Genomic DNA, 20,357 nt, shown 5'->3' with positions numbered 1-20,357 from the left:
AATCATACCACAACACAGTGATTTACGTGGGGAAAACCCTTTCGGGAGAAAAACCCCACCCTCCAAAAGCAGCTCAATATTTTATTCAGCAATCAAAACAGATTACAACATACTTGCAGAGCAAGCTCTTCACAGGAGTACCACTAATCAGAGATTCAGAGGCAACTCAATAGCCATAAGACTCTTACACACAACCTCTATCTCACACACCTCATAAATAGGAGATACAATACAAGAAACCGTCAAACGGTATTACAAAACCATGGGCTAAAACCACCCAATAAGGTGTAGCCGACCTTATCTCCCTTCTATGACATGTTAAAGCACACATCAACACGTGTCGCTCCCTTTTACAGCTCATTTATGTATTTGATACAAATTATTTTTCCTATTCCAGGAGTACAAACTTCCGGACTCCATAACTTGAGAACCGGGTGTCCGATTGACGAACCGTTTAAAGCGCCGGAAAGCTCGCGAAGTGCTCTATCACCTCGTAACCGGCTTCGCCGGTTACGGCAACTTTTCAAGGTGTTTCGGAGCCTCTAAAGTCCCCAAAATTAAGTTTAAACATTTTATTGCACCCCTCCAAGATGAAAACTTTAATATCTTCAAAACTAGCTGTGACCTTGCGACGCAACTTTACCGGAATGCTTATCTAGCCAACTAGAAGCTTTAGGGAGAGTTTCGCACCATTTCATGCTCAAATGAAAACTTACTATAAATAGTAACCTCACATAAATGCAAGGTTGAGACACCATTTTTTCCAACAATTATGAGCTTTCCAAATAGTATAATTTTTAATATATTTAATTTCGTTAATATATTTTTGTTTTATTTCTTATGAATGTAGGGTTTTCACCGAATATGAACTTCTTTGTTCAATGCATTGGGAAAAATAGTAAACTAATTCAAAAAAAAATCTGAAAAATATCTATGTCGTAGTTATTGATGTCTTCTTTCTAACAAAATAAATTAAATTAAATTTTGATATGTATAGAACAAGTTATGTGTTCAAACGTACACCTATATCTAAATTATAATTAGTTGGACTTCAAAACTAAATAAAATAAAAAAATATTCAACATATCACTATCAAACCATCTGCATGCCCTAGGTATTGATGTTATAAACAAAAATTGAAAAGAATTAAGTTTTTATCATTTATAGAAAAAAAGTTATACATTTCAGGATGCACGTCACTCTTAAAAAATGTTGTTTGCTATAAAAAACTTCTTTTCGAGGGAGATGGAAAAATTAATAAAATTTTATTCAAAAAAAATTGAAAAAACTATATTTAGAATCTAGAAACAAGATGTTACAAATCACTAGTTTACATCATCTTCAAATTCTTAATGGTTTAAAAGTTATAGGTGTCAGAAAGTGAAGGTTTTTTTCAAAATGTTCATCTACATGTCAAAGTTGGTCAAAAAGTGAGAACCAGTATTGTGAGTTCAGATTATATTTTCTTGAAATATTTAAGTTGTGTATTGTTATTGTTGCAAAATATTGAGGAGTAACTTGAGTTTATAAAGGTAGACTTTGTGTTAATTTGAGAATTAAAGACTAGGAAATTGGTATGGATAATATCAGAAAGTCTTTGGGATTTTGTTTATTATCTCTGAAGTTTATATTAAGCTGATAAGAACGTAAAGTCTTTGTGCTATACTGAGTTATCTTGTTAGAGTAGAAAGTCTTACAACATATCTGAAAGTCTTTGAGATAGAAATATATTGGTATTTGGGTTACAGTGGTTGATAAGACTTAGGTATTTGAAAGAAACTTTGAGTTCTTTGTATACATAAGGCCCATTCCTAAGTCATTTTCAGAAAAAGGGAAATAACGGAAGACTTTGTTCTTTCACAGACACTTTATTTCCTAATTAGCAGAGTTTTAATCTTACAACAAGTTTGAGTTGTTTCAATTGAAAGAAGAAATATGTTCTAAATAGAGAATTGGATAGAACTTGTTTTGAAAAGAGAGAATAAAGTTGATGTATCATCCTGGAGTAGTGTAAAGTTAGTAAGTAAATTTAGAATGTATAGTAATTGCAGTACGAAAGGGGGAGCCTTCCCTTTATATATATATATATATATATATATATATATATATATATATATGATTTGTTGAAAAGAGTATGTATGCATGCAATAAATGTGAAAAGAGATATTTAATGAGATGCAAGAAATTTGTATATGTGAGATATTGATGTGGACAAAGATGTAGAAAGATGTGAAGGAGTTTTATATGTGAATATTAGTAAGGGTGCAATGCAAAGAAGTTTGTCTAATAATATTGTAGTACAAAAGTGGTAGTGGATATAGATGTTGTGATCTAGAATGTCTAGTGGTCCAGATATTTCAGTAAGTGTAGATATTGAGCTTTAACAAAGGCTGCAATTAGCATTCTGAGATGCCTCTATTATACAGTTCATTTTCTAATATTGTAATTTTGTATCTTGCCTTGAGTGCGGTTAGCTTCAAGTCTGTAATTCCTTTTTGTATCTTGCCCCAAGAGTAGTTAGCCTTGGTCTACAAGTCCAGAGTAGTTAGCTCTATCTTTTGTAATCATTTTCTATAGTGGATTATCTTTTGGGTTAACTCGCACCATGGTTTTTCCTTGTTTGGGTTTTCAACATATAAATTCTTGGTGTTCTTGTGTGATTGTTTTGTTGTTATTGTTTAATTATTCATGATGTGGTTAAGTGGACTAAAGTTTTTAAATGTGTTATAGAGTTCTAGAATTTAGTTCATGTTGATTCACCCCCCCCCCCCCCCTCCCTTTGAGCATCCAGTGTGTGTTCAACAACTTGTAGCTAGGGTTTCTTGGCATAATAACTAGAAGTTTTATTATTCAAATTGAAATAGAAATGCAATTAAACTACACAAACTAATTCCTAGTTGATGCTAACTCATGCATGCCTCATGCAAGAGGTAGGTAGTTATATTTCCATGTGAAAAGAAAAAAATGTGACCCTATAAAAAAAGCCAGGACAAGAGCTAATATGTAGTGCAACTCAACGTGATTTATGGGAGTGAACATGACACTTGTGTGGCTCATTTCACACACCAAAGGATTGTTTTTTGATGTAGGATAGGAGCTAGGATGTATGACATGTAAGAACCAATGAAAATAATGAAAAAATTTCCCTCCAAATCACCACATTCTTCAAATCATGGGTTTGCAAAATAACTAGTGCGTTGAACACTTGGACACTTTCTTAAACCTTCAAAAATTTGTAAGACTTCATTATATCAATGTATTCTCATAAAATAGCAGCTACATATATGTTATAGCCTCTAGAAATGCCTAAATAAAGACTCTAACAATTGCACTTAGTTCTTCTAGATTTGTGATTTTCATGTGTTTGAACTTGATTGCTTCAATTTTCCCCAATTTCCTTAATTTATTATTCATATCTTTGAACTAAGGAAGCTCTACTTGCATATTAACATCATGTGATCGATTTTATACTTGTTGAATTCCTTACGCAAACTATCTTTAAATTCTTGTACACTAACATAAGCATCATTCATCTTGACCTTAGTCTCCCAAAATGTGCATGACAACGATGTTATAAATTCAACCATCCTCTACAATAATGTATTTGCAATTTCATAATTCTCTAAGATATTATCTTTTGAATTTTTATAAGCCATGATCACCATCCTAGTTGCTTTTAGCAATTCCCTTGGCATACCTCTATTGCCCATCTAATTTTTACATCCTAGACTAACTTATCCTCATTAGTGGCCTTAATTATACCAATTATAATGTTATCTTCCCACATGAGAACATTTTCTTGTATGCCACTTTCCCCATTCTCAACAATCAACATCGTGTGCAAAATATTCAACTAATCACTTATAAAATGGTAAATTTTGATTGTTTTTGTTTGTTCTCCTCAAGCCTCAATATTTTATCTTCATTCTAATGCAATTGCTATAAAACCATCTATATATTGAAACCTTGCCTTTCGGGCAAATGCAACATATAGTTGTTGAAGGAGAAGTGGAATCCAAGGGTTCCACAAGGTGATTGATGTATTTCCTCAACTCTTCAATTTATGATTTATACTCCTCTTTTCTAGTTTCATCCTTTTGAATTCTTCTCAATATAGCCAATAACTCTTGTTACAATGAATGTTTTTCACTTTCTTGTGTTTTACCTCCAACATCAATATCTTGCATTTGGTAGTCTCCTACCTACATTTCTTCTTCAGGCTTACCTAAAAGAGAGACATCTATTTGTGCACATTTATCACCTTATGCATTAGTGGTTGCCACATGGAATTTCCTTACTCTTTTAGTTTTGGTCTCTAGTGTTTTAAACATTTATTCTAATATAGAAAAATCTTCCAATTGCATTTCCTTGTGCTTTCTTTGACTCTTTTATTTGTCGTTGTTGGTCATCAACTTGAGGCATATCTTCTTTCCAACTTTTGTTCTTCATCTTCTTTTTATTTTCCCTCGTCCTCTTTATGTTCTGCACCTTTGTCTTCTACATCCTTCTCCCTACATTCTTCTTCTTCATCTCTCTACTCTTCAAATTTATCCTCTACCTCTTCTTCGCATTCCTCTTCATCAATTCCTACTTCCACATTTCTCTCATTAGGAATTTCTCTTTCATCAAGCTCATTTTTTCCATCAAAAGCCTTTTATTTTTCACCTTGGGTGGAGGAGTGGGGAGCAACATCCTTAGGCAAATAAGGTTATTTAGAAGGAGGAAGTGTAGGTACTTTTGGAGGTGGAGAGGGTGCTCTGGAAGGAGGTGAAGGTTGTTTATCCTATTGGGATGGCAATTTCTCTTCAATAGGAGAAGGGGAAGGAGGGGAAATAGTAGCTTCCTACTCGTCTTGGGCCATAGGCGTTATTCCCATTTTCCTTTGCAGTGGTATTTGTTCATCTTCTTCCTCCTCCAAAGATTCTTAAACAACCATTTCTAAGGTGCTTTCTTTCCTTTTTAGATCTAAGGTTGTGTCTATTGTTTTTTTTTTGCTTTATCTTTGCCATTGGAAGACTTGGCTTCCATTGTAGTTGTTATCAAAATTGGGGTAGTAGCCTTTGTAGCTTCTCAAAGTGTAGCAACCATTTCCATCTTATTGAGGATCTTCACTATAATTGGCCTTGTATGAGCACCTAGGTTATTACTTGTATCAGTCATCTTTGAAGAAGGTGGTTTATCCTTCAAAGATTTGGTTTCTCCTTTCTTAGCAATCTTATTCCTTTCCCCTAGTAGATCCAACATTGCATAAGCCTTAAAATGGATACAATAAATTTCAAACCTCTAAATCTTTGAGGTTGCATCAAGTGAAAGTCTTTTTTGTGAAATCCCTCTCCAAATGTCTAATTATAATAAAAGTAAATGCATCATTTACAATATAATAATACTATTGTGTGCTTCCAACTAGGGTTAGTTGTGAATAATACTTGTAAATCTTCATCCTTCGGTTTGTTTGTTATCCAACTATAGACAACCTTGGAAATGTTGCTTGAGCAGCAAGCAAGTAGACTAGATATGATGTCATGTAGAATTTATGATCTTTCATCAAAACTATCAATTGTTCATACAAAGAATCACATGTGATTGTTCCCCAATCAATATGTTCCTTTTGGACAAGGATGGTTCTAATGAATAAGAGCATCCATGGGTGGAAATCTCAAACACTTAGTAATCCCATAACTCTACTCAAGAGAGTCACTTAGTCTTTGGAATCCTAATAGAGCATTCTCCTATGGATAGTATTTGTCAACTTTGTGAGTACCTTCCTCAGCTTGACCATCATATTCTTGTTGATATAATCTATGGGTTCTTTAAATTTTGCATAGTACTCATGCCCATGTTTAATATCCATAACAAAGTAGTCATTGTATATTGGTATTACCAAAACTCTCTCAATATTATCAGAAGAATTATCTAACACCACTCCCCCATAGGTTCAAATATTTTCCTCTAATCAGCATTACAGTGTTCTGCACAAACTTTCATTAGGTCTAGAGATTGAAGAGATGTGGGAAATGTAGCTCCTTGGACCAATCTTGATTTAGCCAATGTTGTGGCCCATGGATTCTTCTTTTTTTCATATTTTTATTCTTGTAAGAAAATATTTCATGTTCACATGGCCTAAGTCCATCTCTAAGATGTTTATCCTTAGACAACATCCTTGAAGCTAGCATATACCCTTGGAATTTGTACTTCTTTGGTGTAGTCTTCAATTCCTTCTCTTCTAACATAGTATCTTAGGCTAAATTAGGGAAACAAAGGTTTTATTTTCAGCCATTAACCATATCAACACATTTACTAATCTTTATAAAAATAGGTACAACATATGAATTTCACCATAGTAATGAAATCAATGCACTAGTCATAACTCCAAGTTACTACATTAATCATCTTGAACCTTTGTACATGTCTCATAAAATACCCTAATCAAGATTGGGGATCAATGTTGCATTGTTCCCTTTTAGCTTTAAACTATGAACAATGAACACCCTAACCTAAAACACCAATGCTCGGGATTATCAATTTCAATTTGTATATCATTGGTTCCAAGCTTCAGGGATCTAATAGGCAATGTTTTTCCTTATTCACAAGGAAGAGAAAAAGATTTCCAAGGTATTGTAAATATGTTTTTCAAAATTCCTTTATCATTAATGCTTTGATGGAGGTCCATTTTTTGTTCAAAAGCTTCAAATTCACCACAGGTAGGGGGGTAGCCACGAAGGTCGTGGGTTTACGCTTTACAACTGTTACTTGCATTTAAATGTAAAGTATCTTAACAATAAAGTTTAGGGCGTCAAAGGTCATAGTGAAACTAACTTTTTTAGGGTGGCATGCAAGTTGAGAAACTTTATTGTTTTTAGTAGTTATAGAATCTTACTAAAAAGATGGGAATATATCCATGTTGTCACAATTGTAAATGATTAAATTAACCATTAAATATACTACCAAAACGATCAATCAAAATAACTGGTAAATGACTAAAAATAGTTTAGTCATAAATTTGGTCGTGTTATAAATGATCAGCAATAAATTACTAATGGTCACGTGACCAAGATTAGTCATTTATATGCAATTTTTAATAGTTTTTGAGTCATTTATTGTTGTTTTTGTACTAGCGTTTGACTGATTTGATTCATTGTGAGCAAGGTTCTCAAAAAAAGTGACTGGTTTTATTGGTAGATATAAACATTTGCATTCTCAAATTACTTATCCTATGCCTGATCAAGATGTTCAAAGAATTTTGATTGCTAATTTACAAAAAGACATTAGGGATGAGCTTCTCTTTTCTGATTTTACTTTACATAATTGTGCGTCGTACTTCATAATCAGCTTCAAGTGAGTCAATTTGAACAATCTTCTTCAATTGCAAGTAAAAATATGCCTCCTATTGACAATATCCATAATATAGCAATTTGAAATCCATTTATTGATGTTGCAAGTAAGAATATGCCTCCTATCAGCAATTTCCATAATATAGCAAATGCTACTACATCGTGGACTAGAAACTTGAGTTCATGAATCCAAACTTATTGATAAGGTTTTCATTTTATATCATAATATCCAAAATATTTGAAGTCAATAAATGATTGGAAGATAAATTCAATGAAGAGTTGGAAACATGGGACAAATATTTCCTTAGATCCTAGTGATGGGTGGAATTGATTTTGATGTTATCATATCATAGGGACATTTTTATGGACAAATCTTTCCCTACATATTAAATGGAAGGAAATTATTAAATGGAAAATTGAAATTTTAAGCGAATGAATTCAAAGTGAAAAGGCTAATAATTTGGCTTATAAAGCCTTATAGGATATTTCAAGGCTATATGAAAAAAATCATGTAATTTCTATAATAAGCTAAATTCCACCAACTTAACAAATGCCTTGAAAGAATAGCTAGAAAAGATCTACAAAATTTTAAATTAAAAATATTATGTGGAATCTTGATAAGAAACTAAACAAATGTTACAAAGTGCCTCCTACGATACAAGATTGGTGCAAGAGCACCTAATAGGTCTTCATGCCTTAATGAAGCAATGATGCCATGTTCTAAGGGTTTTGAGTTCATGTTATGTCATAAGGTCGATCATGACCATTCTTGATGTAATAAACGTCTTTGAAGTCATTAGGCGGAGTTTTGAGTCATATTGAAGTCATATAGTCAAAATTGTCAATAATTGTCAAGATATCACAAATGTGTATAAATGGGTCATGTAAGGTATTTAATTATGTATAAGGGTTTTTGTGGTCTATTTGGACCTATCTGAATCATTATTGGGTCATTGAAGTCATAGATTAAGTCTAGATTCAATTTGGAGCAAATTTGTCAAAGTTGACAAAAAGTTGTCAAGCAACTTTTGAGTTTGTAAGGGTAATTAGAAGTGAGTTTGTTAAGGACAAGTTATGAAGGTGGTTGTTACCGTATGAAGGCTTGTAAGGCATTATAAAAGCCTTGTAAACGTTTGAAGGTGGTGGTTGTTCAATGTAATAAGCAAAATATCAATAAAAATTGTCATTTGTTGTGTGTTTCAGACGTGACAATCTAATTTCTCTTGTTTTCTTATTGGAAATTCATTCGTTTGCATTCAAAAACATTTGGTAATGATAGAAGGGTGAATTCTCAGCAGTTTGATCTTTATTTCATTTCTTTTCATTAAGTTTTGAGAGACATCTTCTAATTTTTTTAAAAACTGTGAAACCCTAGGTAGGGTAAACAATGTTTTGAAAAAAATGTAAATAGCCTCCATTCGACGTTGACCAAGGGCCAAAACCTGGTGGAATGGAGGGAAATGTTGTGTATTTTATCTTCTCTTTTGTTGCAGGATCTCATACATGATTTGGCACGTGCAAACAAGTTGTAAAGTGACTGAAATTGTCTCCATCAGGGTATAACAGCAAGAGAAGGGTGTAAATGGTGAACCACATGCAAAGGGGTCATTGGGTGAGTGAGGGAAGGAAGTAAGGAGTGTGGAGAGAGGTCATTGAAGTGTGCCAAGTGTTGGCAAGCTAAGGAAACAATCCAAATGTACAAACTTCTTGACTGTCCCAGATTAACAGTGAATGCCATTAGTTTGGCAGTGTAACAAGAACTTATGTGTATGGATGAATGTTGGTTGGGTTTTGTGGTCAAGGTTTGGAGGGGTGTAGGAAGACCCTATTGAGTACCTAGTAACCTTTGAAGGCAATGAATAGTGGGAAGAAAACCTTTCAGATGGATTGTCCCTCAATTGCTTTGACTGTCCTAATAACAGTGAAACAGTGTTGAGAGTTGTTGTGGTTCTTTGGGAGGTTGGGTGGGTAGAGAGAGCCCGAAGTGAACACGTTTGGAAGCCTTGTAGGAGTGACAAGGGATTATGTGTGTTCGTGAGGAACCATTGCAAGATGTGAGTTGGGGCACTAGTGAAAAAATGTGAGTCCTAATTGGGGCAGTCTTGGTTGTTTGGGTACAAAGGAGGTTAATGTTGTTAGAATGCTATGGGACATGGTTTGGGTTCAAGAAGGTTGAATATGCATGGAGGAATGTGTGAGTGGTTGGATAAGAGTTTGAAGATGTTTGGATGTGTTTGGGCTAGTGTAGCCTTGTGAGTGGATTAGAAGCCTAGTGAAGAATTTGTGAAGTTATGGCAGGGTTAGACCTATTGAAACAGTAAGTTGGGAAAAAGAAATCTCCCTAATATTGTTTTGGTGTGGATGTTTTGCATCGTATATTTACATATGACATGTTACAAGTATTTTCATTAACCAAAATTTATAGTAGTGTGCAAAAAAAACAAATGACTTGGAATTTTTTACAATCTTTGAGAACTTCGCATCTTGGGTGTTTTTATTTGATATACAGCATGCTTATGTCTACTGTAAATCTGCATTTTCCAATTATTTGCTTTTAAAATCTGCTAGAAATGTCTGTAATTTTAACTTTTAATAAGACAGTCTCACCATACCCAGATATTTGTTGGTAAATCGATTAGTGTTAATTTACATCCCAACAAATCTCATATTTAATTTGTCATCAGTGTCCTTTCTCTAACCCAAGTGCTTAGTTTGATCTCCGCTTTTTATTAAATTTTATAGCCTCCACTAAAAGTTTACAAATTTAATTATCAATCCACAACTTCACTACTAGTGTTGCATATTGACTCTATCGGATCTTTATATTGTGACAGTGTACGGCCCTTCAAGTTCTTTGTTTCAATCTATTTCCTTCTTTGTTTGGGTGAATCCTTATTTATTGTCAAAATGATACTATTCTAGCTACACAATGAAGGCGTTGAAATAAGGAAAGAAGAGGCTCAAATAGCTCTTGACTACAACTAACCCAAGGAGTATGTATCTCCCATCCTAATTATATGATTGGTAAAGACCTATTCATGGACATCCTAATTCAACCCAACCATCTTCCTTATTCTTGATTAATCCGTTCACAATCACTCCATCATGAATGCATTGATCCTCTACATGATTGATCTCACTCCTCCCCCTTCTTCTCTTTGGAATCCCCATGATGAGGGAAATGAAGAGGCTCACAAATAGCAATGGAACCACGATGGCATGTCATAGGCCCCACTTGGACCATGTTAAACATGATACAAGAAAGCATCCAAATGCCCCTTTCAATGAAGGTTTAACACTTAAAAATCTCGAAGTCTATCTTCTCCTTCCAAAGATCATCCAATGTCTATTATTTTTTCTCCACCTAGAATCCAATGAAGACACTCACCTCCTAGAGATCCGAGTCCCAGAGATTATTCCGTGGACCCTTACGAAAGATTACTTTGATAGAGATGTCACTATCATATTGGAAGATTTATCCTTTCTCCTTCCAATCCATGAAGATGAACATGTTTACTATGATAGACACAAGAAGCATAGAGATATTGATTACGTGGATCATTGTCATATTGATGAGCAAAACAAGCCATCTTCTGGAATGTCTCCCTCTAGAAGACCTCCTAGACATCTTAGAGGAGTGTCCTCCACTTCACCATAGAATCCATAGAGATTAACCTCCTTATCATATATCGGAATATCTGCTAGGGATGATCTCCTTTATCATGAGAATGTGGATAGGGATCCCACAATTAGAAACCCTAATCCTCGGTATTACTATCTGTTGTGACGTTTTCACACATCGCCCCATTGCAAATGGGGACCCCTATTTTTTTGCTTTCTAGGGTTTGTTTTCTAGATCTTTTAGGGTTTTGTCCGTTAGCCTTTGCATTTTGAGTGTCGCCGAGGGGATCACATGGATAGCAAGTCCTGCTTGAGTGATATCCTGATCCTGAAATTTGGCTAAGTCTGGAATGTCCTGATCCTGAAATTTGACTAAGTCTGGAAACTGAAAAACCTCAAAAAAACTAGATTTTGTAATATAGCTCCTGGAGGTCTGAAACCACTCTCAAACATCCTGAAAGTATATATGGAATATAACTTAAAGTATAAGTGACATTTCCTTCTCACTTATACTTAAATGTTATATTCCATAAAAATTATCCTAATAAAGAGTTCAAAAATTCAAATTTCGCTCCTGTCCTTCACTGAGGATCCACAGCAAATTTCGCTCCTGTCCCTCTCCAAGGGACCAAGGCAAAGCGCTCCTGTCCCTCTCCAAGGGACCAAGGCGAATTTCATTCTAAGTGCAATTTCTTATTTTGCGAGGGCTTGCTAACTGATTCCTGACCTTGATGATGACCTAACTCCGCCTTGTGAAATGTTTGGAGACTTAAATTTTGAATGGATTAGCCAGAAAGGACAAAAGTGCTCCTGTCCCTCTCCAAGGGACCAAGGCGAAAATGTTATTTTATGCATATTTGTCACTGACTTTTCTATTTTGTTTTGTGCAGGGTCTCCAGGAAAGAGAATTGGACGTGACTTGGTGTTTTTGAAGATTTTGAAGGCATGAAAATAATGAATTTTGAAGGTTAAAGGGAAAAAGTGCTCCTGTCCCTCACTGAGGGACCAGGGCGAAAAGACTTATTTGAGTCATTCCTGGCCTTGTTTGGTCAAATTGAAACATCAAAGGCATGGTGGACGGTGAAATGAACGTGATAGAGCATCCAAACTTGATTGAAAACAATGAAATGATGAAGTTTTTTGCCTAGAAGGTCAAAAGCGCTCCTATCCCTCACTGAAGAACCAGAGCGATTTTCTTTATGTGCACAATCTTAGACCTTTTTTGGACATTAACTCTTACTTATGGCATGAAGTAAGATGAAATCTTCCCTAGCAAAGGAATTTCGAGATGAAAAGTGAGACAATTTGGCTTAAAGGGCAAAAAGTGCTCCTGTCCCTCACTGAAGGACCGGAGCTTGATTTTCAAATTTGCACTGTTCTTGCAGGATCAAAACAATTTTATGATTTGAAGAGGTCAAGGGAAGCATGTTTTGTCCATTGAATATAATTTAAGTGGTCTACAAAGGAGTAAATCAACCCAAGTGACAAAAAGTGCTCCTGTCCTTCACTGAAGGACCATGGCGTTTTTTCAAGTTTCTCCTCCTTGTTTGAGATTTTATGGCAAAACTGGACCTGGATAGGAGGGAGCAATGATGTTTTATGCCTTAGACGCCATTGAGGGTTTAAAGAACAAGGAAATATACCATGATGTAAAAAGTGCTCCTGTCCCTCTCCAAGGGACCAGAGCGATTTTCCAAAAGGTGTAAATTTCTTGCAAGGCCAAGACAAGTTTGTGATTGAAATGAATGGAAGAAGACATGATTAGCCCATTGAAGATAATTTGGAAGGTTAGCAAAGGACAGACAAACTTGAATTTGCAAAAAGTGCTATTGTCCCTCTCCAAGGGACCAAGGCAAAATTTCCAAATATGCCCATTTACCTTACATTTTGAAATGCTATTTTTGTTTCCAGGACTCAAGAAGGAGTGGGGAATGATGTTCTACGCCTTGAGGGTAATTTGAAGATTAATGCAATCATGAATTTGTGCAATGGACTAAAAGTGCTCCTGTCCCTCACTAAAGGACCAAGGCAATTTTTATAAAATCAACAATTTCCCTCTGAGATTATGCTAAGGCAAGGTTGTGCGAGATAGGAAGGATCTTCTAAAGCATGGTGGACAAAGATTTGACGTCAAAATTTGAGAATCCTAGCCTAAAAATGTAAAAGCGCTCTTGTCCTTCACTAGAGGACTAGGGCGAAAATCTTGGGAGAGCTTATTTTGCCTTGCAAAAACGAGTTAAGCATGCATGGAACAAGTGAAAGAGATCATCACCTACTCCACCACGAGAATTGGCAATTAAAAGATGAAGGATTGAGGACAAAAGTGAAAAGGTGCTCCTGTCCCTCACCCAGGGTCCAAGGCGAAAATGTCCTAAGGCACGTTCCTTCTAAAGATCAAGTGAATTAAACTCAAGACTCCAATTGAAAATGCCATTTTAGATGCCTAGATGAAGTTTTGAACGTGAAAATGAGGAATGCAAGGCCTAGATTGAGAAAAGCGCTCCTGTCCCTCTCCAAGGGACCAGAGCGAAGTTAATGGCATTCATTATTTTTTACCATATTTGGGCGTTAATATCCTCCAAATCGCATTAGATGCCAAATTGCTAACTTTGGAATATTTGAAAAAATAAATTAAATTGGCATTTAATAAATTAATTTTGGGCCTCAAAAAATCGAATTTCTATTATAAAGGCATTTAAAATTAATTTTTGTGAAATTAAAAATTAAAAGTTGAGCGCTTAATGGTCATTATTTTGCCTTTCTTTGACAAGTCGGCCTACTCCTTTTGAGTTTTTATTTATTATTTCACCTTTTATTTGCTAGGTCGGCCTCAACAAGAATCAAGGTAAAGCGCTCTATATATTGGAGGTGTGTTTTTTTTCATCATTTAAATCATTCAATCATCCTTTCAAGTGCGAATTTGGAGAGCTAATTGAAGGTGCGGAATCTAACTGGAGTGGAGAGAATTTCTACTAAGTGTGGAGACTAAGGAGGGCGAAATTCATTTTGAAGGCTAGAGGAGGCGTAATTCATCCAAGGGAGGACTATAATCTAAGCTTGTCCATCAAAATCCGGTCTTCTCTCATCATTTTTTTCAAAGTTTTGTACTTAAGTACTCAAGGGAAGGTATGAAGAATTACTTTTTTGAAGATCTCATTCAAGACTTATTGTGATCCCATTGCAATTCTGTAAAATCTAAGTCTTGAAAGTCCAATTTCCATTCATGATTAATTTGAAAATGTATAGTTCTTGATTTATCATGACTTTTTTCAAATTAATATCTTAAGTTTTACCTTTGAAAGGTCTTAAATTTCATGCTTTGAGGTTTGATGCTCAAAAGACTAACTTTAATATTTTGTGTAGGCATCAAATGGAGATCCCGGAGTTGTAAAATCAAGCCATATCAAGGACGGTCTCCTCCAAAAAGATCAAGCAAGGACAAGGGCGACCTCCTCCAGTCTAGCATCGACAAGGACGGCCTTCTTCAGTCAAGCATCATCAAGGACAAAGGCGACTTCTTCCAATCCAGCATTCCAAGGCGAGGTACATCAACATCCTGCACATCAAAGACAAAAGGAGTCAGAGCAAAGGGTTCGTTGAAGAAGCAGATAGTTTCAAAAGAGTTAATTAAAGTGAGCTTCTCAACAACATCAAGTTAAATATCTACCAAGTTACAAGTGTCAGACGAGGTGGCATCCTAGTCATCACTTCTCCAATCGGATTGGTCCACCTCAGCATGTCCAGATTCAATGTACCTAACTCATGGAAGGTGGCACAAACTTCGATGTACCTACCCCGGCTATTCATTGGTGGAATTTTCCAAAGAAGACATGTGTCCAAGCAATGCAATTTTATCATTGGTCAAGCATTAAATGTTATGTAATGGTTGTAACAAACCCTAATTAGGGTTTTCATTGTTAAATTTTGGCCATTGATCTCGAATTGATCTAAGCCATCGAATTGTATTGAGGGCACTATATAAGCCCTGACATTTCATTTGTAAAGGCAATAGATAGAAAGCAATAAAATAGAGTTAGTGAATAGAGAGTAGTTAGAAGGTGATTAGCTAGTTGATAGAATAGCAATTAGAGTAGAGTAGAGAGAGAAGGCAAAGATTGTTGCCAAGATGTTGTTGTAAAAGACTTGTAACTTCATTGAAGAAATGGTGAAATTTATGGGTCGATTTGACAATTTGCATGGTCTTTATACTTCTCATATTTGATTTCATGTTATTAGATGAGTGGAAGAAATGTGCTTGATTGATAGTGAAATTCGTATATCCATACCACTAGCAGTTTGTTGATTGCAGACTTGCCTTGTGTAGTCAACTGGAATCATTCAGCTTAAGCTTAACTTCAATTGTCGCTTCTTCATTGATATACATCAACCTGATGGTGTCTATGCCTGCAGTGATGATTTGAACATCATAAAGCTTTCCTTCGAAGATCGCACTAACCTTGTGGAGATGGTCCTGGGATGTCAAAACAAGACTCAGTTAGAATTTCATCAAAGATCATTCATTGCTTTTACATTCTTAGTGTTAGAATTAGATCCTTTCCTCACCCTCATCTTTTTTTTTCTTTTTTTCAAATCAAAGCTAGTAAAATCCTATGTTCCAACAAATATTCAAAGCAAATCAGAAGTTCATTCATCAAGTGTAAGTCCCCTTGTGATTCCAGCAAATCACATCATACCACAGAGAGCTTATCCACACGTAGAGACCCTACATACAAGAACCTTGAAGTCATCCCGATTGAACCTTTTCGCAACATCTTCAGCATTCGGAGGCTTTACTCAAGAGAGGATAAGGTACCCTTGGGTATTTTATTATGTGTTTGATAGTGTACAAAATACACGTCAACACTATCCTAGGGGTGAATATGACAATTCATACAGCCACTCACTATCATCATTAATATGACAACTTACCTCAAGGGAATGGTGTATGCCCCTGATCCAAATGATAGGTGTCATACTGCTATCAACTAATCTTGCGATGATTTCAGAGAAATCACTTAGCTCCTCACATTAGGGATGTAGCTCCTTCTGTTTCCCTCCCAAACTTCCCAAAGGTCAATAGCAGTCTAGTAAGAGGCCTTCAAATCAAATCAATGCATTCATGATGATGGATTGAGAGCATGATGATGAACTATTGTTTAAAATATCTTCTCAACATATAAATATACAAATGTTGTTTCAAAAGGATAGGATGCTCTCATTATAATGGCTGCCTACATGTTCATAAGACAAGTACAACCAATAGTGTATTCAGCCCGGACCACATTATTAGGATACAAATTTCAAAATAGTTTATTATATCAAGAAGCCAAAAGTCTAGTGAACTTAGAAAAGGGGAAATAAGTTGAGCACAGATCGCAAATCTTATTACCTAGGAAACGTAGTAAAATTCAGATCACTATCCACAATGAATAGTATATTTGAAAAATCTTTCGTTTAGTTAACATTTTCATAATAGCATGTCATTATCAATTCAGCTACTTCAACCTTATGCACTTTTGCTGCCTTGCAAGTGCTTCAGTGATCAGAGTCACAGCATTTAGCTGCATCACTAGTGGGTCCATCTCCAAACAATTACAATAATTACAACTGTAAGGAACATGCCAATATATATTATCCACTTATCCATTCGATGTCGTCTTTCAATTATTTTCAGCATGGAATTAGACAAGCCAACAGTATTAATGATATCCAGAGCCTTGCGCTGTGCTTGCTGCATCAATCAAACGAAAGAACCAAGTTAGCAACAATGCATAAGAGCATAAATAGTTAACTGCATGTGCTGGAGAGTTTTTTGGTAATAGTGAGTCTCCAAAAAAATACTTGTAAGACTTCAGACAATGAAGATAGAATTTAAAAACATTTTGAATGTCAGTGAACCATAAAATTTAACAGGTGAGAATTCAGACAAATGAACATGAGAATAGAGAAAATATTTTGTATGTCAGTGAACCATAAACTTTAACCGTTACTATAAGAGCATATAAACTTAAGCATTTGTATATACGGCACCAAGTTATACCTAATGATGTAGCATTTCAATTAATTATAGTAAGTATAAATATGTTTGTGATGAGTGAAGGCTTTAAATCCTGACTTACATAATGCTTTCCACTATTGCAAAGACTTTTGACTAAAAACTCCTAACGATTCGACATTTGACTAGATGCATATCCACCACTCAGCTTACGAAATCCATTTACAAAGTAGCTCAATCTTATACTAGTACATTAGAAGTTAGAACATTAGACTTTGGTAAAGCAGCAACTTTCTTGGATCACAAAATTCATTTTATGATTCCTTACATATTGGGAAGGCTTTAATTTGCAATAGTAGTTATGTACCCAAAATCACAATACAAGACAAAGCAAACCATCTAGCACCCTATTTATCTACTGACCATAAATGTTTGGAATATAACCTGTCAAAAAGTTCGAGTTGGTGTTCGTGTCCGACAACAATAAAATTCGGATGAAATTTGACAAGAGGAAGAAAATTGAATGAAATTCAACAAGAGGAAGAAGTTCAAAAAAAAATCAAGATTAAATTCAACTAAAATAAATAAATAAATCTACAAAATTACTAAAATAAATAAACTTTAATAAATGAATTAAAAATTATGTATTATATCCCCCGTTAATGGGGTTAGGAAGGTTGATCTTCTGTAGGGCCTTGTTGTGAGGTATTCACACATCGCCCCATCGCAAATGGGGACCCCCACTTTTTTTTGCTTCCTAGGTTGTGTTTGAGTCTTTTGCTATTAGCCTTTGCATTAGAGAAGCATAGGCGCTTAAGATGGCCAGGAGTCAGGTGAATAGCCTTGTGTGAAATGTGAAGAAAGTGAGTAAGTTTATAGGGTTTGCATGTCATGCTGGTTAATCAGGAGTCTAGCTAAAGAGTTGAATAAAATTGCTAATAGCATCAATCCAAGAGTTCAAGGTTGTAGGTAAGCTCCAATTGTTTTAATTTTCCCTCGAGTCTTTTGCTTAAGAATTGCTGTAAGTATGAGTTTGAGCAATTGAATGAATTATTCCAAGGATTGAAATCTTGTGCAACGAAGTGATTAATAAGCTCATTTGTAATCCGCCTCATCTCTAAGTCTTCTCTAGGTTTTAACTTCATGAGTCACACTTTTGAAGCGAACTTCATGTTTGAAGGATATGGAGCGAACTTCATGCTTGAGAGGATTGGAGTAAATTTTACACAAAGCAAACTTCCTGAGTTGCTACTTTGGAGCGAACTTCATGAGTAAGACTTTTGGAGCGAATTTCATGTTTGGGACATTTGGAGCGAAGTTCATACAAGTCTACTTCATGAGTTGATGGTTAGGAGCGAATTCCATTCAAATGAACTTCATGAATCAATAAAATGAAGCGAACTTTATACAAAATGCACTTCGTGAGTTAGAGAATTGGAGCGAATTTCACATTTGGAGTAACTTCATGACTTTAAGGTTTGGAGCAAACTTTAGGAGTTGAGGATTTGGAGCGAGTTTTTACAAAGGGTGAACTTCATGACTTAGAAGATTAGAGCGAATTTCAGAAGTTGAGAAAGACGAGAACTTAATAAGCAAGGTGATTGAAACAAGCTTCATATGCACACCATCTAGAGCAAGCTTCATGTTCAAACCTACATGGGCAAATCTCAACTTCATGAATTAGCATGCATGAGCGAATTTCATATTGAATTTCACAAACTCAACATGCAAGAGTGAACTTCATGATTTGACCTACATGAGCCAACTTCACAATTTGAAGGGTATGAGCGAAATTCAAGAAAATGAAGAAGAGTAAGGCAATAACAACTTCATGGACATCAAGGGTGGAGTAAATTTCAAGAGCTCCTCTCTAAGAGCGAAAAGCAACTTCAAGTGTTCCTCCAGGAAGGCGAATTCTCTTTATATGCTCTTATTAAACCTATATATCAAGTGTATTTGATACTTGCTTGTTTGTTTTGCAGGAAATGGAGAAAGAAATAAGGAGATCACACAAGAAGCATTCACTTACACAAAGACATGATCTACAACATCAACGACATGAAGGGAGTCATAGGAAAAGGAATTCTGAAGGAGAAAGACAGCATCGACAACAAAAGTTCATTCCAAGGCAACATCAATACTTCAAAACTACGATCTACACCTTGCACTTCCATGATCAAGGCATTCGAGAAGACAGTTTCAGAAGAGTTAATCAAAGTTAGAAGATCATCGTCATCATCACTGAAGCTGGATAATGTTGAGTATCAAGAAATATTCCTTCATGATGATCTATCAAGCCTACAAAGTGCAAGTTAAAGGTGGGATCCTAGTCATCATCCCAATCACTATTTTTGCCAATCATCGAAGTTCTACATCAGCATGTCTAGAATCTCTAGATGCAACGTACCTGACTCACCAGTGATGGTACGAACTTCGAGGCACCTACCCTTTTCATCTATTCGTCCACACACTCTGAATGCAATTTTCTCATTGGCTCAAGAGAGTTTGTTGTAAAAAACCCTAATTAGAGTTTCCATTGTAAAATCTTGGTCATTGATGGAGATTCAATCTTTGTCATTCATTGTAAATGAGCTCTCTATAAAAGGCTCAAATCTCTCATTTGTAAAGGTTAATAGTTAATAGTGAATAGTTGGCTAATAGTGAGTAGAATAGAATAATAGATAGCTTAGAAGAATAGCTAGATTAGAATATAGGTTAGAGTAGGAGAAGGCAAAGATTGTTGCCAAACTTTGTTGTAAAAAACAATTGATTTCATTGAAGTTATGGTGAATTTGATTTGTTATTTCAACAACTCGCATGGTCTTTGCTTCTCAATGTGCTTTCGTGTTGATTAAATTGAGTGGAGGGATTTGTTGAATGTGTTCATGTGGAATCCGTTTTGTCCATACCACTAGCCTATTACTGATTGTAAGTGAGCTTTGTGTGGTCAACTGGAATGATATGAGCTTAACTTTGAATCGTTCTATACTCATTGCTTATGCATTAACTTGAATGGTGATCAATGTTTGATGGTATTGATTTGAACATCTTTGAAACATCCTTAGAAGATTGCATTGAGCTTGTACCAAATTGTTCAGTTTGATGGTGAGAACTCGCTCAGTACAATTCCACCTCGTCATTCATCTATACTCTTACATTCTAGGTTCTAGAATAACCCTCTCAACCCTTTCCTTTTGCCCTTTTTTCAATTCAAGTTAGTTTAGGATCAAAAAGCATCACTGTATTGTAACATCAAATGATCTAAGTTCTAGCAAACCGAGCATTCAGGCATTCTAATGTAAGTCCCCTTGTGATTCCAGCATAATCACATCAAACCAATGAGCTTATCCACACGTAGTGACCCTACATTCATGAACCTTGGAGTCTTCTCAAGTGATCCTTAAGCTAAT

General features: G+C 35.4%; 1 protein-coding gene across 1 annotated transcript in view; it reads right to left on the bottom strand.

Moving 5' to 3' along the window:
- Positions 1-16,290: 16,290 nt before the first annotated feature.
- Positions 16,291-20,357, bottom strand: part of LOC131077550 (membrin-11) — a 42,601-nt gene continuing 38,534 nt past the window's right edge. The window contains exon 4 of the mRNA XM_058015066.2: positions 16,291-16,683. Coding sequence (XP_057871049.1) covers positions 16,522-16,683 — 162 coding nt within the window. The 3' untranslated portion in view covers positions 16,291-16,521. The remainder of the gene's footprint in view (positions 16,684-20,357) is intronic.

The sequence above is a fragment of the Cryptomeria japonica genome, chromosome 6, assembly GCF_030272615.1.
Source record: "Cryptomeria japonica chromosome 6, Sugi_1.0, whole genome shotgun sequence".
Lineage (NCBI taxonomy): Eukaryota > Viridiplantae > Streptophyta > Pinopsida > Cupressales > Cupressaceae > Cryptomeria > Cryptomeria japonica.
The sequence above is the reverse complement of the archived record's forward strand: the minus strand, read 5'-3'. Positions and strand labels throughout refer to the sequence as shown.